This window comes from Erithacus rubecula (genome assembly GCF_903797595.1).
Source record: "Erithacus rubecula genome assembly, chromosome: 4".
Taxonomy (NCBI): Eukaryota; Metazoa; Chordata; class Aves; order Passeriformes; family Muscicapidae; genus Erithacus; species Erithacus rubecula.
The window spans coordinates 59,568,661-59,587,344 of record NC_136686.1 but is presented as its reverse complement, the minus strand read 5'-3'; the positions used below and the strand labels follow the sequence as shown (position 1 = coordinate 59,587,344).

Below are 18,684 nucleotides of genomic sequence, written 5' to 3'. Positions count from 1 at the left end.
TTTCCCTTAACACACATTGTTCTCTCCCTAGTATTGGAAACAATCCATACAGAAGCCTTAAGAAACCTCAAACTCAGCAGCTTCTCTCATTTTAAAAGCTCTGTTTATGCAGTATTACTCATTCAAGGAGGATTATGTGCCTTAGTTAAATATGGGAGGCTAAAGTAACTAAAATGTAGTACACTTTAGGCCATTAGGGCAGGTATTTATAACAATATAAAATTTCTTCTTAAACTGTAAAGTAGATGTAAGATAAGATATCTTTCTTATCCCACTCCAGTTTTCTGAAATTTTACTGCCTTGTCCTCTGGTTTTATATTCACAAAGTAAATTAAGAACAAGGAGACCTTCAGCAAGCACATGTTTTTAAATTTTTTTTTTGTCTGGACATTGTAGAACAAAGAACTCCTATACTGAGTGATTAAAGCAGGGAAGAGAAAAAATTCAGATGAATATATACTCATGAGAGTACCCATGACATGGAAGCCGACAAAAACAACTACAAAGAAGCTTAATTTTACTGTGTTCTCAAAGATCCTTTTGAGTTTTTTATTATTTCAAAGGCATTTGGATTCTTATGAAGTGATTTATCAAGATTTTTTTTTTCTTCCAAAGCAATACGGACAAACTCATAATATTTTAATCTGCTATTTGGATGAGACTGACAAAATACTATGTACAGACAGAGAGGCTGAACACTGCAGGGTCACAGTGTTCTGAAAATGAAGGATGACATAGTTCCCTGGGCAGTAAATTTTTTGTCATAAACTTCAGGGAGCACAGGATTCACTCCAAGAATGGAGCAGAGCTTGGCATCTCAGAAGAGCAGGATTAGATGTCTGTGTATCCTTCCACACAGTGTAAATGCTGTAAAAAAAAAAAAAAAAAATAATATGTTTTTCCTTTTGTAAAGGGACAAGGAAAGTATTTATAGCAAGAAATAGAAATGTTTTCAGAGCAAGAAGCACCTTTGTTTATACAGGCACCAAGCTTTCAACTTTCTGGTACTCTATAGCCCCATGATCTTAAAGAGAAAGGAGTTTTATTCATATTCCCTCTATATAATCTGGAGAGCAACACCAAACCACATTAGCAGTTGAGGTACAATACCTATGATGATGCTAGAGCCAAGAATAACAATTTCTGTTCTGTTTTTTATGTTCTGAGAACACATAATGCAATTGCATATGGTAAAAATTTTCATCTATTGGAGAAAGGGGGATTTTTTCCTTGGCTAGTTGAATTACAGAAAATATCAGTTCACTTTCTCTTTGGACCAGACTTTGACCAATAACAAGAAGAAAAACAGCAAAAAAAAGAATGTTTGTTGAAATTTCATTTTTTTTTTAATTTGCAAGAGTCATCTATGAGCAGATTGGAATATTGATGGGGAGCAGGAGCTGTCACATCTTTACTAGCTCAGGTGATGGAACAGACCTTGTCTCATCATCATTGTTCTCACGTTTCCTGCTTGTGCACTGTATTCCCCTCACACTTGGTGTGTCTTAGATTTCTGTTGCCAGAGATATATTTAAATAAAATAAACCAGCCTGCTATTCCCTAATATTTCATATATATGGGGATTAGATTAGAATCCATTAGCAAAATCTTCTGTATTACTTTAATTTTTCTTAAATATGTGTTCTCCATATATAACGTGTATACGAAAATAATTTTTGCAGTACAAAAATGACTAATTTTAATATTTTATAATACAGAAAACATACATATGTATGTACTCTAGTTAGAAATATATATGAATTCAATATAAATATCTATATTTGCAAGCATTTAATATTCATTAATTATAGATTAATAAGGATCTTACAATTCTTGTTCTGTCATTGCTCTGTATAAAAGTGCATTTATTTAGTTACTAAATTTAAGCTTCTAAAAGACATTTTCTTTATTTATAACAAAGGGAGATATATCAGAGTAAGGCATCTTTTCACTTGACAAATCCAGTTCTTTATCTAGCTAGCCCATGTCATTCTTTATTAAACTGATCAAGTACAGTCTTAAAAGACCTGAGTTGCTTGCTGGTATCTCATAGCAAAAGACCATTTATGACATTCTTCTCTAAAAGAGACCTTCAAATTGCCTTTTCTAATATATTCTCAAGTACTTTCTACCTTTTTTCTTGTGCCAGTGCCATCCTTGTCCTTACATACCATTTTTGAGTGTGGGCTTGCATTCTGACTCATTTTTTTGGGTTGCATCACTGAACCTCTGTCTGCTTTCAGAGGACAGATTTTTTTGGCATTCACAGTTCATCTTAGTGGCCATTTTCAACATTTTGTTCCCTTGCAGTTCATGTCCTTGTCACGATGGACAAAAGGAAGTTACAGAATCCCAATCAATATGATGAGTGGTCTTTATTTAATTGTACTAACACATCTCTATTTCTGCTGGGGTTAAATGTGCTTTCCAGTTTGCCATGGCTGGGAGAGGATAAAAGGAAATGTTGATGGATGTTATGGATGTGGTAAGAAAAACTGTTAGAACTTTTTAAGAGGTGATCTACATAAAACCAAACAAGATACCATCCAGTTCTGAATTAACTTTTTTCGGACTACAATTAAAATAGAATATGAGTGAAAAAACAGAAAAATAGTTTAAAAGCAGAAAGCATGAAATAAGAGAGTGTTTTTGCATGAGTTTGTCTGTTCCTAGTCTTTTTCTTTCTCACTTAACCCAGCTATTCCTTGGGATTTACTGACCTTTTAAGGTGCTCTAGTGATTAGAAAGTTATTGAAGTGGTGGTACTGTGGCAGAATGATGATGGAGTTTAATAAATTATTCCAGAATGGCATTTGCAGACAGTCTTTTGATTGGTTTTATTTGGTTTTGTTAACACCTAATTAATTTTTTTTTTAGAGAGAAGTCTTCATTAAAGATCAAGCATATCTCTGTAGTTACTTTACTTTGAATGTCACTAGGATATCCTTTGAAATGCTAACAAAAAATTAGAGCAAAGTGAAGGAACAACAGAGTTAATATATGAAATATGTGGGTGTTTTTGATATTTAATTCCTTATATTTCCATAAAAATACAACATACTCATCTCTTTGCATTTTTTCTGGTACTTTTTTGTTTGTTTTAAAGAAGGAATTATTTACAAATAGAGACCCTACTTTGTAGTAATCTGTAAAACTAATAGTGAATAGTATAATTATTTTTTATAATAATAAAATAAAAAATATTTAGGAGATTTTTAGACTGTGTATATCTCGACAAAATTTGAAAAGTCCTCTAGAACCGCTCTAATGAACACTATTTTTCACACATTTTGTCATCTTACCATCATCTTCTCTGGGAAAAAAAACCTTACAGCACTGTATGGTTGAAATCAAGCATTATTCCATTCTGAAATACATCCTGGCACAATTTGAGATAAAAGGAGGCAAGGCAAGAATGTGTAAGATGCACAAATGCTGGTGTCAGCAATGGGTTGAAGTTTAGAATATGGGTGTCCTTTGTGTTTTGTAGAGATAAAGAACTTTTTGAAAAATTATGAGTGTATACTAACGAATCTGTGTCTCTGCATTAATTCCTTTTTGTTAAGTTATAATAGAAGTTTAATTCCATCTTTTGCCCTTGCCATTTTTATTCTCGTTTCCTTCTCCTGGGTGCTACTTATTTTAATAAGATTTTACTGTGCTTCTCTGGCTATCAGTATATGGCAGCAAAGCCAGGCAGCAGACAACAAACAGCATTGCCAATTAATTTACTTGATTGGACACAGACAAAACAGTATCCTTGACTTCAGTGACTTCTTCATGGAATTATTCATAGAAGTGTCTGGGACAAGGTGTCAAATATCTAATGAGGAGTGGAGAAGTTGTTCATTTAGAAGAAAAAGTACATGAAATTTTACCATTTATACTTTTAATTGTAAATATCGACTCTGTAGGACTTGAAATCATTTGATTCAATAATTGCTCCATATACTAAAAATTGTAATACTTTGGTTTTATTCACAATTAAATGCATATTACCCAAACAATTCTGATTATCCAGTAATTTTAAATTATTATATGTTAGGATATGGAAATGTTTCTTTCACAGCAAGATTTTGTAACAAATATGAAGATATGTAATATGTACTAGATCCAGTAGAGCATCCTATAAAATAATGACTTATCAAATTGATAATGCCAGATATAACAACTGTTATTTGTTAAATTCAAATACCTATTTTTGCTTTTCCTCCCTTGCTTTGAATGAAAAGGATACACCACCTTGGCATATTGGTCTGATAAAAGTTGAGAGTCTAAAAGAAAGGATGGATAAAATACTACCCAATTCCTTCATCTCTCAAAATTTTGTTATTATTCTCCTGTAACTGTTTTCTAATCAGCTGTAAAATTTCTTTGAATGATTGTTTTGAGTTGGACACTTTCCTATGTTTTTTATAAAAAGCATAAATATCTTAATTCAGGTTTCCAGTGTCACCAATTACCTTGGAGAAAATGTTCATTTTGGAGCCACTATAAATATTTTTGTTGGTTTGGCCTTTTTGCTATTGCAAAAGAGAAGCTGTCTTATAATATGCATCTAAATTCAAAGGGTTGAAGTTCAAGTTACTACTGAATAGTTCTTCAAATTATATTTGGAAGTTATGTAGAAAATGCAGGTGTTTGTATGTCTATATATGAATATTTATATACTAATAAAGACACACATACGCAGTGCAAAAGTCTAATTAAAAAGTACCTTGAAACAAAATGTTCATTCCTTCCTATTCCTATGTAAGAGAAGACAGAAGTGCAAAATTTCCAGTCACAGTGGAGAGTGAATAAAATTCTGTGTAACCTAATATCAACATGAAGGAATGTAATCTTTAAAAAAATTACTGAAAAATACAAGTCAGAAAGAAAACTAGTTTTATACCTTCAGTAGAGATTCTCTATTATTTGATGAGCATGGCTACATTTGGAAGAGTCTGTGTCTGCACACATTATGCAAAAATATACACTTGCAAAAGTATTGTTTGTCTTTGCCCGCTTTTAAATTTATTATATTCGATTGAAAATATATATTTAAGTCATAACAATTACTACTCAGTGTTATCTTTAAAGAAATCAATGGGTTAACTTCATTAAGCATGGTAAGGAAGGATAATACATTCCAGACTTTAAAAGAATATTAATGAAGTGCTAAGGATCTCCCTTCTCTTCTCCCCAGTGTCTTTGTAGCTGCCACATCAGGGAATGGCAGCTCACATATTTTCAGATATAGGAAATAAAGCTCAGGCTTTTCAAATAAAGTTGTTCTCTGCCTTGCATGCAGGCCAGAGCCTCTACATTGAATAAATTGTCAGAAGTGTATTCCAGTACTTTTAAAGAAGGCACAGCAGTGCTCCCTATTTTTTATTGATTGCATTTGCAGGGGAAAATTGAATCCATTCCTTGTCAAGGTCTCTAAACCTCATATCACAAAGAAGAATGAAAAAATAAAAAGATGGATGGAGTTCAGTGGAATTAGCCACAAAGAATGATCTTTCATATTGTGTGATGATGAATTTTATTTTTTCATCTAGCTTCTATCATGTGAAAGGTAGCAGCTGATGGACTCTGAAGTAGTAATCTTCAAAGACTTCTTTCAGCAGAACTGAAAATAAGCTTATTGGAGAGTTTTCTCCAACTAGATTTTCTGCCAATTATCAGTCAACAGCTCTTTCCTGTATGTAAGTTAACTCAAAGAAAGACAAGTAGATATACAGAAGTGTGACTGTAAAACCTCTAAACACATTTGAAGAATAGTTTTTTTGCTGGTTAGGACTGGGTTTGCTTGTTTTTCTTTGGAAAGTTTCAAATCCGATGTTGTGGGCCTTAAACCAGAACTCAGAGGTATTGGTTTGAAGTTGGCTATTACCAGTGATATTGCATTCCAAAAACAAAAACAAAAACAAAAACAAACAAAAACAAAAACAAAAAAAAAAACAAACAAAAAAAAAGGGGAAAAAATAAAGAAAGAGGACTTGATTTGCAGGGGTTTTTTTTATTATTTATTATTAAGGAAAACATTAGTGCAAGCTGCGGAAAAACACTTAGAAAAAATATTAAAATTAAAATTCCCAGCACCCTCTTCCTCATTCACTAATTACTGGATTAGCTAACACAGTTGTGGTGCATTCTACGTCAAGGATTCTTTTAGACAGAATGAAAAAACCCAACTAAAAACCAAAAAAAAAAAAAAAATTAAAAAACAAACAAAAAAACCCCACCAAAATACCAACCCCTCCCCAAAACCAAAAAAATAAAAACAATCAAAACAACAACAACAAAATCACCAAAAAAATCCAAAAACAAACAAACAAAACCAAAACAGAATGAACAGGGCTATTTTGAATTACAAATACAAACTACTCCAGGAATGATTGTTTTAAGGATCCTACAATCTTTTTTTTTGTGTATCAGTCCCACCAAGTAAACTGTGTTTCTGTTTCAAACTTTTTTTTTTTTTTTTTTTGTCATAATGAGAAAGTAAATTAAGGTGAAGTTGATGCATGTTGAACCTGTCATGTGCTATGATTTATTATAGAAATGAGACTTGGGCACTTAACTGTGAATTTCTGGGGTGCAGGAATGTCTGTTTTTCAGTGCCTAAGAACACATATATTATATTACAAACTGTTAGTAGCCTTTTCACAGATTTATTACAGTTTCTTTCTGTTAAGGTGCTCTGTTCCTGTGCCATTCTTGAATTCTACATTATTTATTTTTTTTTAATTCCAGCTTCATGTCTTGGGCTATTTGAGGGTTTTGATTTTTTCCCCTTGCTGCAAATTCTTGTATTTTTTAGGCTGTTGTGTTTGTCTCCAGGATAAAGATATAGAGTAGGAGGAGGAAGGGGAAAGTGGGGCATAAATAATATCATAAAATTCTTAAATCTCACTGTAAAACTTCACTTTCCCACAAATATAGCACACAAGATCTAGTAATCCTTATCTCTTACTTTATAGCCTAATCTCAACAAGTCTAATAAAGTGATAAAATTATTAGTTCTATTATATGGATTTGGCACTTCAGTATTTAGTTATTTTACTATCTGTAGACAATCTCTTTTTTTTTTGGTAGTGCTTATCTGGGATATATATTTGCATATATATGAGTGTGTATTGCAGAGGTGTGTGCATCCATATGTAATTCTTTTCAATACATTTTTTGGTGATGTCACCATCATAGAATCATAACACATGCTTAGTGGGAAGGGACCCATCAGGATCATTAAGTCCAGCTCCTGGCCCCTCACTGTGTCCAGATGCTTCTTGAGCTCTGCCAGGCTTGGTGCTGTAACCACATCCCTGTTCCAGTGCTCAGCCACCCTCTGGATAAAGAACCTTTCCCTGATACCCAACCTAAACCTTCCCTGACACAGCTCCCTGCTTTCTTCTCCAGTCCTGTCACTGGTCACTAGAGAGAAGAGATTTCTACCTGTCCATCTGAATAGGAAACAGTAACATGAAAAGAAAAATTCAAGCTGAAAATATCTTATCTACCTAAGTGACAGAGCTTCTAATGACTTAATGGAGTCACTTCTGGAAGCAAGATCTGACACAAAATCAAGTTTAGAAAGTCCATACATAATCTTTAATTGCACAGCAGGTCAAATGGGATCTAAGACATAATTAAACAGTAACCATTTAAAAATTATAATTAACATCTCATGGTGCCTTGGGGAATTTTTCTTCTTAAAGTAAACATATATTTATTTCTAATTATCTACTTGACAAAAAGAGAGGTATATTGTACAAGCTTATTGCTTGCAGGAAATATCAAGAGTTGGAAATTCAATTTGATATTTCTTCAAAAAGCTATCTCTTGGGAGAGTAATATCTTAAAACTACTCTGAAAAAAAAAAAAAACAGATAAACCTTTCTGCAAAATACATGGTGTAGCAATTTTCTCCTTAACCTTTAAAAACAAGCCTATAAAATTTAATGTTGTGATCTCATTTCTCTAGTACCTATTAGGAGCCTTACTTTGGAAATGGGCTGTAAACGGTTAACTTTCAATCCATCCTTATTTTTATCTTCTTTTTTCATTGTAGTAGGGCCTAGAACGTGGACCTACATACCACATTTTGCTCTGTAATGCTGCTCAGGTCCCTTAAATGTGAACTGTTTTTATTTCAGCCTGACTCCCATTTGCAAGAGAAGATGAATTTTCTTTCCTGTGTGCAGTATCATAATGTAAGCAGGATCTCTGTCACAAGTGCCAGTTTTTATTGGATTTATACCTACATCTTTAGCTCTTTTCAAAAGGTTTTTTTTCCCCTAGGTTCTTTTCCACTCTTGGCTTGCTTTTCTAGGTGCTTCAATTTAAGAAACATTGCTCACAATCCCAGTGTGCAACACAAAAGAAAGAATTACTGACTAAATCGTCAAAAAGCCCTTGCTTTTAAAAAATAACTGTGTGTTTGAAATTGCATAAAACTGGGGAGCAGGAGAAAATTAATAAAATACTTACAAGTGATGGAGGTGAAAAATTATTTATTATAGAGTGTTTTGTATCAATTTAATTGATACAAATTGTTTTGTATACAATTTAATTGATTACTGAGTCTAGTTTATTGATTCTTTAGTGTTCATCATTTAATGTTCAATTTTAGTTTCCCAATATATTAGAATACATACCTTCTTTCTCAAGAAAAAATATGTTAAAATATTCCACATTGGTTTCATTATATAAACTGTTGGATTGATTAAAACAAGTATTGGTACAGGACAACTTTATAAATGTAAGTTTATGTGTAAATGGCAGCATAGTGTTTAGCTAAAATGTGAATTTTCTTGTATTTTAAGTTAATTTTGGAGTTAACTCGTAAATGTTAACATTCACTTTGCAGTCCTTTACTGCCAGAGCCCAGATCTATGAACATTGAGATTTTTTGAGTGTGTGCTAATGAGCACTGTTGCTCATGCAGTCCCACCTTAATACTGGCACTGACTCATCAATGTACAATCCATTTTGAAAGGGACATCTTTGTTACGTTTATATTGCACCTAATTTTGTTCATGCCATTCTGCATGTCCTTATTGCAGTGCACTGAAATTAGCAAGCATCAACTTTATATGCTTGCATTTATTCTTCAATAAACAGTCTTCTCTATGATTGGGAAGTGCAATTAGTGAGACATCTCAGAAAGGAATGAAGATATTGCCTGTGGAAAGAAACCAAGAGTCGTGGCATGAAAATAATGTAACCAGGAGAGTGTGAAGGATTTAAAGAAAATGCTCAAGGAAAAGAAGTGTTTTTTCTTAAAATTTGATTTCTGGATTAGTTAAATTAAATCTTATTGCTTTCTCAATATTCCACCTTGCTTTTTGTAGCCATTGCTTTGCATGTTAGGATGTGACTTTCTAATGAAAATTTGTTTTGTCCTTGACAGCAACCATAGTGTTAAATGAACTCAACTGGACTGCAGCTCTGGATGATGTGTTCAAGAGGAACAGGGAGGAGGACCCCACTTTACTGTGGCAAGTTTTTGGGAGTGCCACTGGCCTCGCAAGGTATTACCCAGGTAACTGAACTGTCCTAGACAACTGTCCTATGCCATATATTCCCTTAAAATATTCTGAATTACCTATGAGCATTGAAATATAAATGTTTAATTTTTTTATATAGGTGCAGTATCTTTTTATCTGAATGACACACTCAAGAACAGTGAAATTATTCTGGATTAAAGCTAGTATGAGGAAGGAACTGGGCGTGAAACACGTAATTAGTATTTTTTTTCAGTAAGAAGACAATTATGTCTTTTGAAAAGCTGAAGAGTTAAATTTTATTTTTTTCTATTATTTTCAATAGCCTATGTAAATAATCACTTGAATATTTGCAAGGAGATTTTTGTACTTGTATAGTTTTAAAGAGAGTGACCTGAAAAGTAGACATATAATCATGTGTCATAATCATAATGTCAGTGAAATGGTGAGTGCACCATGCTATGTTCCTGTCTCTCAGAATCCACAGCCTCTGACAGGTACATCTTTGCTGTTAGAGCTAAGGTCAATTCAACCTGATTACTTCAACCAGCATTTGTTTCACCAAAGAATCCCATCAGTGATTACACTAGTGAATTAGTGATGACACTAATTATTTTAAAGAGATGTGTATTTTGCTGAGTTTAGGTAACGAGTCGCCTGAATTTGATTTTTGTTGTTTGCCATGTTTTATGGCAAGGCCAGTGCTGCTGCTGTTGAGAGATGCTCTTGTCAATGCCTGAATAATGTGTCCACTGCACACAAGACAATTGTGTGAAATGTGTTGACTCATGCCTACAACTGCCTTAGGAAAAATTCTGAGAACCTTTCTCTTCTGTTTATACAAGATTGTTTGTGTTTCTGAGGACGAAGGGGATTATTCTAAAGCTGTTATTGTATCATTAGCATGAGTGCTAGCAGAGGCAGAGAAACTGCCTCAGGCTAGTTTACAGGAAGAATGTTTCCTAGCACTTGAATCCTGTTTGTTTTGTCATGCTGGATGATCACGAAATAAATACAGGGAGATGTTGCAGAAAAAAAAAAAAAAAAAGTAATATTGAAAATGCTAATTTAATATTTATTTTGTTTCCCAATTCTTCCAGTGCTTTGGGGATTATTATCATCATGTGTGAGGCTTACTATGTGATTTTTTCCAGTACTGAAAAAGAACATTCCTTAAATATATCTTTCTGCCAATCTCTAGGAAATACTTCACTTGAAAATTAATCCCCTATATTGAAAAATAGACCCTTATATCTAGCTAACCTTCCTACTCCTGTTCACCAACACAACATAGGAGCTTCAAAATCTCTGTGATTCCTATTAACTCCTGTATAAATGGGAGAAACTTTTCTCTCTTTTGTAGGTGCAAATGTTACTTGCATGTACTTCATCTGCTTTGTCTAAACACAATTTTAAATTTAGTGTAAAGCCCAGATACTCACTCCTATCTATTCCATAGAAAAGTATTTAATAGCTATCCAATCCTGTCAGAACATATAACTTTATAAGTTTTCCTGAGTAATTCCCCAATTCTTAAATGCTGGAAATACATACACAGGATGGAGCAGTCAGATACTCTGTGAGTTAATTAGGGTTTTCATCTGCTGCCCATTGTAGCTCAAATTTGAAAACCTTTTGCATTCTAGATTTGTAGAATAGGTCTTTGTGCAAGGTTCTCCATCTCTGTCTTGTAAACTTTTTCTCAGTTTGCTGACACAGCAGATGTTCTGAAAATTAATTCAAGTCTCATTCACTAAAGTGAATGCATTTCACATTGGCATTTTGAAAATTATAAATTGTAAAACATTTCTTCATTATATTGGCCTTTGGTAAGCCTGTTTCAAAGTGATTAATTTTTCCATATTGATGATATTTGTGAAAATATTGGAAATATCAGAGCCCAAAATTAAAATGAGAAGTCTGCTCATTATTATATGAAACTTATTAACCCAGTCTTTCTTCCCAATAGAAATTCAGTACGTCTAAGCTACAAAGTTTTTCTGTATTAATGTTTTTTATCTGATATTGTCCCAGATTTTGTGTCATGAGCAAAGGGTACATCACTTCTCTTCTGAGGAGGCTCTTGGGCTGTGGTTTTCACCACAGTAACCAACAGCACAAAGAGATCTTTCTATGAGCAGCCCTGTGAGAAGAAAGTATGTGTAAAATAAGAATGTTTGAGCCACCAGCATCCCAGTCTTCCACTGTTTCTTGTGGTCACATTCTTCTCCCTAGACTTGGGGTGATGGGACCAGAGTACCACCTTTATCTTACCCCAAATTCCCACTACAGTCCAAATTTGGGGAGGAATGGGCACCAGTGGGCACAGATGGACAGCTGTGCAAAGTTTCTTAGATTATTTTAGCAGTGTTTAAGCCATTAACCATTTCAGTCTCTCACTGATTACTTAATTAATTAAAAAATGATTTGATTACTATCAATATTCTCATTAGTTTCAATGACAGCATAATTTAGAAGAGAAATGCAAAGCTCTGTAACTCTACTGGCAATCATCCATTTTAATATGAAGATGCCAAAACCAGTATTGAGATTTCTTTTAGCTACTCTGTGAGCTCTGAACAACTCAAGAGTAAGTAAACAGTAATTTAATAAAAGCTAAATAAAAAAATAAACCCCGCATATAAAGTGTAAGGATATAAGAATTATAAGGATGTAAGATTATAAGGGTGCAATATATGCTATTCATGTGTTTAAAGGCACAAATCACAAATTAGTCTTTCATCCCTTGTAAGATCAGGCCTCAGTAATCACAGGCCTCTACAATCAAAAAGGAAATTCTGGAATAAGGATACCTTGTTCCCAGTGGAGAAGGGACAAGTTAGGGAATATTTCAACAACTGGAGTCAAAGGAATGCCAAGTAAGTTTGTCAGAGACATTAACCTGGGAGGAGCTGTCAACTTCTTCAAGGGCAGAGAGGCCAGTTTAATATAGAATAAACAGTGCACAAAATTTGGATTTTTAATAATAATATTTTTTGTTGTTTACATTTAATGATTCTTAACTGTAGTTAAAATTTGTCAAATTGTTATAGCAACCAAACATACTGACTCATAAAATTTTCATGCCATTAAAATAAAAAAAATATAATAAATATATTAGTTTTAGATAACTTAATATTTAAATCAATTAAATATTATTTTTAAATATTAGAAATGTCCAGCCTTTTTCCTGAAAGAAGACAGTTTCTTCATCATTAATGTATAACTCAACAGTAATAGCCAGTTTTCAAAAGTGCTGTGAAAGGAAGCTGAAATATATTTTGAGGGCCTTTTTTATGCAAACTACTGAAATTCGGTATTATGGAAACAGTAAACAAAATCAGAGATGTGTCTTAGGTAAAACTGTGAGTCACTAATTCAAAATTTGGATTCTGTGTGATAGGCAAGACAGCACAAATTATTATAAATGTTTAGTCTCTTTCTCCTTAGTTCTAGTAGATGTACATCTACCTGCCTAATTATTTGACTTTATAAGTCTAATTCCAGAACTCTGTATTGGCATTTAAGATGCCAATTCAAGATGACATTTGACTAATTCCAGTCTGGACAGAGGGTTTCAGCAGTTTTTGATTCAAAATAAAATCAGTAATCTGGCAGTGTATTACCAAAATCATTGAAACTAGCAATTCATTCCAATCCAATTGAAACTTTCTATTTTTTTTATATAAATCTTGAATCCACTGCCTGTGGGCTTGCACATGTAGGGTTTTGCTGGGCTGTAGACAGAAAGGTTTTGCTGGGCCTGTAGACAGAAAGGTATTTTAATATAGATCAGGTTTCAGATTTAATTTGTAATTAACCACAGAGCACTGGGCAAATCTGTTGCTCAGAAATAAATTAATTTAATTAAAGTAGTTTAATATGATTTGACAGATATTAAGTTACTTACATCTTGTGAGGCATCTATCCAGGCAATTTGAATGCCAAGTTTTAGAAAGCAGCTATCTAGAAGAACAATTTAATGTAATTTTTTTGGTGGACTACTTGGAAGTAGGTATAAAGTAACCAGTTTCTCTTTTAATCATGAAATTCTTTTTAATTATAGACATAATTAGGATTATAATTGTTAATCAATTTTTCATTAGATACTGCAATAGGAGGCATGTTATTTTCACTGTAGCAATTACTAATTAAACAAACTTTTAAAACAACTCTGTATTTATGTGTTTTTTACGAGATAGCATCTCTCTCTTTGTTCATTTTGTTGAGGTTTTTGGAGGTTTTGGGTTTTTTGGGGGGTTTTACTTGTTTGCTTGTTTGTTTGTTTTTGTTTTTTCACTGCAGATAGCAGACCTTTATTTGCAGTTAAATATGATACAGCAGGCTTTGTAGTTACAGTAACAAATCTACTTAAGAAAAATTGGTTGCATAGGATTACTCAAATGAAAACACAGTCCTGATTTAGATGAATGTTTAGTGGGAAACTGTTTGATCAGCAACACTGACTCAGCTCTCTTAGGGAAGTACACTAAATAATAATTTTCCCAAGAGTTATACTAGAAAAGGTAATACTGATTGGGAGTCTGTAGTACTGGTAGTTCAGATTTCAGCTAGTGAGCTACAAATATCAGATGGTGCATGAGTAGATTCAGCATCTTTTATGAAGAAATGCTGAACCTGGGCTCAGTGGGACAGTATTTGGTCAGCAGTGACCAAAGATCTGAAGGTATGAATGTGCCTCACTTGATCAAGATCCAAAAAGCTCAGTTAATTCATAACAAAAATAAAACTCAGAAAGAAGTACTATCCTGTTCCCAGCTGTTCCAAATCCTCCCAGTTCTACCTGGAAATTTAACAAGGCCCTGTGGGAAGTTCAGCTGAAAACTTGTGATCTCATTATGGCAAAAGAAATGTCTTCAGTCTCCCAACTTCTGCACAGATCTGTGATTTCTCTCAGTTGTCTTTGTGGAGTCTTGTTGTTGGGGAATCTTTCATAGAAGGGAAGGAAAGCAGAGTCCAAGCTGCAGCTCCACACCCCTCTGTTATCACATAACCTAGACACACCTATTTGTCCTCTTCATTTGACCGTACCTGTATCAGAGAAAAATCCTTGCTTTAAGTGTATCTGATCTGATATTTTAATAATGTATCCAGGTGTTTTGTAAGTTCATCTGCTCCCTCAGCTTAAAGATGTATCTGTGCTATTAAACAGGATGAGTCAGAGTTTTATTGGAATCATTTAGGCAGCCCCACAGTGTGACTGAAGGGACAACACGTGCTGGTAGCTTTTCCCAATGGACAGCACTGAATGCTGTTTTCTTTCTTAACCCATACAGTTCTCCAGTTTTGTTCCAGGAGACTTTATGTTTCCAGAGACACCTGGGTTGTGCATGTCATATATATGCTGCATGGCATATAAAGCACAAGTTTTCATCTGCAAAACACTTCTGATTAAAAAAAATAATAAAAACATCACTGTCCTCATTTTGCAGATGAAAGGATTAGGTATAGAGCGATAAAATGGCTTCTTCAGTGATCCTCTGAAGGTTAGGTATTGAAGCTAGAGGTATGCATAGCAACAACTTTTTTAGTATTGAGTGTGCCTTTATGTTAATTATCTCATACTTAAATTCAGTTTAAATAGCAGGTCTGGTAATCTCCTCTGGATGTTTGTAATATAGGTACTAAAGAATACCGTGAAAAAGAACTGTTGTATTCTTCCCTTTACTGTAGACTTGCCTTCTACTTAGTCTTCATTTGTTTATCTATATAAGTATGACATGATGAAAATTTTAATTAATTAGAGAAAAATCTCTTTGCATTGATCATACCAGTATTTTACTAGGATATTCCTATGGAATTTGTGCTTACAAGGTATTAAATAGAAAAATTCACAGATAAAGAAAGCAGAATTTCAGTGATGATTTTCCAGAAAAATAATGTTGTTCCTAAAGTCGACAAACTTCTTTGATTAAAAATATGGATAGAACAGAGCTATTTGAGTAAGGATTATCTCTTATCCTTCCTTAAAAAAAAAAAAAAAAAAAACCCAAACAAAAAACTTTACCCCTTAACTTGTTAAGATGTTAGTGAAGAAAGTTTTGCTTAGCTACTAGAGCATTCCCTGCTTAGACAAATTAATAATAGAAGAGCTTTAAAAATCAATTTCTAATAAAATAAAATAGTATCTCTCCAAATGAAGAACTTGCTGTGCACAGCTGCTCTTGTGTTAACAATTAATGGGAAGCAATAGTGTTGTGGCCATGATATTGAACTCTCCAGAAAAAGTAATTATTGAGGCAGATACTAAGAGACTGGAAAGCCTAAAAAAAAAATCCATAGAAAATGAATCAGAAGCCTTGAAAATCTGAGAACATCACTTTTTTATATTTTATAGCTGTTAGTTCCTGTTAACAGTTCAATATTTAAAGGAGCCTTTAAAGTAGACAAACAAAGTAAAAGTACAAACATTTTCCTTGCAATGCAGTTTATAAATTATCAGTGAGTGCAATTAGTGTGTGTGAGTTGGATACTTCTCCTTTTTCATAGAAGTAAGCCTCTTTGAGTGTTGTTCACTTTTTTTTCCCCCTTTGAAATCTGGGAGGGAGAGAGGAACACTGCTGACATGATTGGGATCTAACCATACTCATCATAGAATTGTTGGTGGAAAAGACCTTTGATCAGCCATCAACCCAGCACCACCACCACGTTCACCACTAAACCATGCCCTCAAATGCCACATCCACACTTTTTTTAACTTCCAGGTAGAGTTGCTGTCACTTCCCAACACTGCCTGTATCACTGCCTGCTTCACAACCCTTTCTGTCAATAGATTTTTTACTAATATCCCATCTAAATCTACCCTGGCAAAACTTGATGCTGTTTCCTCTCATCCTGGTTCCTTGTTACTTGAGAGAAGAGTTTGACACCTACCTCACTGCAATCTCGTTTCATGATATGAAAAATCTTGCAGTAAGTTCAGCTATGGCTCATTTTTCAAAACTGATGTCCTGAATTTTGCATTTACTTGAGCAGATCCACCAAGTTACAGGATAACATGCTGTTTCTAGTGAGTTAATGAAATTGCTAATGCAGCTCACCATGCCTTCATGCTGAAATTCATGCCATCTCTCTGTCTTTATGATACAGATTTAAACCTCCAGAATTTGCTTTTATAGGAGAACAAGGAAAATCAGAACAGACCCAACAACAAAACAGTTTTTTGGTTCTTCTTCTCAGACTCTGACACTTCAGCCCTCTTTGGGGACATGGTCACTACTCCAGGTGAAACTAGTGCAAGCAACACATTTAGGATGAAATTCAGTTTATACATGCAGAAAGAGAAATGTTTGTCTCTGAAATAAGATAACAGAAAGAGATTCATTGTAAGTGGCAGACTGCAGTATGTATTGCACATTCTAATCACTTTTGGGTTTTTTGGTACATTGGGACCAAAAATCAATAGAATTGTTTGTGTATGGACTATTCCCATATCAAATCTTTGGTTAACTGATTTGTGATAAAACTGAGTGCAGTATTGCCCATAACATAATTACCCATTACCACATGGGTAATACATTCTATAACACCTCAATATTATTATCCTCTCTTTTCTGTATTGTGATGATGCTATGAAAGTTGCAGAAGACATTGCACAGACTTTTCTATGTTAGGTAGATTTTACCTGAACACATTTTAAGGTCTTGACAGTTTCCAATCACTAGAAGAAGAAAATGACAAGGAGATGGCTGCATTCAGTCCTGACTGAACATCTGGTGTGGTAGCACAGAGATGGTCAGTAACAATCTCTCTCTTGGGAGGATGGTACTAATTAGTTATTAATCCAAGACATCATTATGATACAGATATCCTGAATACTAATTATAGCAGTTTAAAACACTTTATTATGATTAATGTTAAGGGCTTTTAAAGTTGTGGCTGTTTCTTGTTTTAGTTACCATGTCTCACCTTTTACTGAAAAACAGCTAAGGCATTCTACAAAAGTGCTGCTGCTACACTGAAACTCAACTGATTTCTTTCTGAGTAGAAAACGGAGGAGTATCACATTTCTCAGATAGTCTGGGCTATCACATATGTGAATTCAGGTTTTTTTCACATAAGTTCACTAAAAGAACTATGAAATACCATCAAAGTATATGCTGTAACTTGTACCTTTGCTCCATCTGTGGAAGACCTTGATGAATCTGGCTCAGAGAATTGGATTGAGTCTGTGATTTTGATTGTTTTAAATATCTCCATGAATGTTAATTTGAGAGATAGCAAGATAAAATTTGGAGTTTGAGTCAAAATAAAATTACCTAGTCTGGGATTTGATAATTGGTATTTATCACCTATCTTATTTTCAGCTTTTAGCATCATTTCTCAAATGTATTAATAATGTAAAGGGATGTAAAGGTGTTAAAAATTCATCTCTGCCTCTCTGTTCCTTGAACAGTAGAACAGGGCATAACTTTCAGGAGAGTTTCATTGCTATAGGTGCCTCACTAATTCAGAATGGGAGGTTGTAGCCAAGGTCTGCCTTTCGTAAAAAATACTTTCATTTAGGCTCTACCATGTGACAGTCTCTAGTGTATTAATTGGTTCTACTTGTAATCAACCAACCTGAGTATTTCTACTCTAAATGTGCAGAAATAATAGAAAAGCATGGCTTACTCTTGCTTGATTTATATCTCGACCTGTATCTCAGTAATGCAACTAGAAGTGGGAGGGGTTTCAAACACAGTGAATAATTTATAAAGTATCAAATCTATCTATATGCCAAACCAGAAAATCATCAAAAGGCAACATGAATAAAGCCTGATGGATGCACCAGAGAACTGTGCAATGTTGACATAGTTCAGAGATACTCATGTGCAACAATGAACTGTGGTGAGGCAGATTTCTTGGAGATGTTGATGAACCAGGTTCCAAATCATCTTATAGAAAAGTATTAAGCAATAGATTATATTGAAAAACCTGTAAATCTCAGAATCCTTGATCAATTTAACTTTCTGAGGGACAAGTGTAATCATATATTTTGTGGTTTTCATTTTGCTTTTATTTTAGACCACATAATAGCTTTTGTCAGCAAGATATAAGCCAGTTTTCCCAAATGGCTTTACAGTGTGTTCTGTATATGGACCAAAAAAGCAGCACATCTCTTTCATTGGTTTCCATCAATTCTAATTATTTCCTATAGAACTATAAATGCATAATTATTTTGCACAGAAAA

The 18,684-nt window shown here is 33.8% G+C and overlaps 1 protein-coding gene across 4 annotated transcripts in view; it reads left to right on the top strand.

The window, feature by feature from the left end:
• CACNA2D1 (calcium voltage-gated channel auxiliary subunit alpha2delta 1) overlaps positions 1 to 18,684 on the top strand; it is a 359,815-nt gene that overhangs the window by 239,202 nt on the left and 101,929 nt on the right. For all 4 annotated transcript variants that reach the window (XM_079304608.1, XM_079304609.1, XM_079304607.1 and 1 more), the window contains exon 7: positions 9,398 to 9,529. In XM_079304608.1, the coding sequence (XP_079160734.1) occupies positions 9,398 to 9,529 (132 nt within the window). The remainder of the gene's footprint in view (positions 1 to 9,397; positions 9,530 to 18,684) is intronic.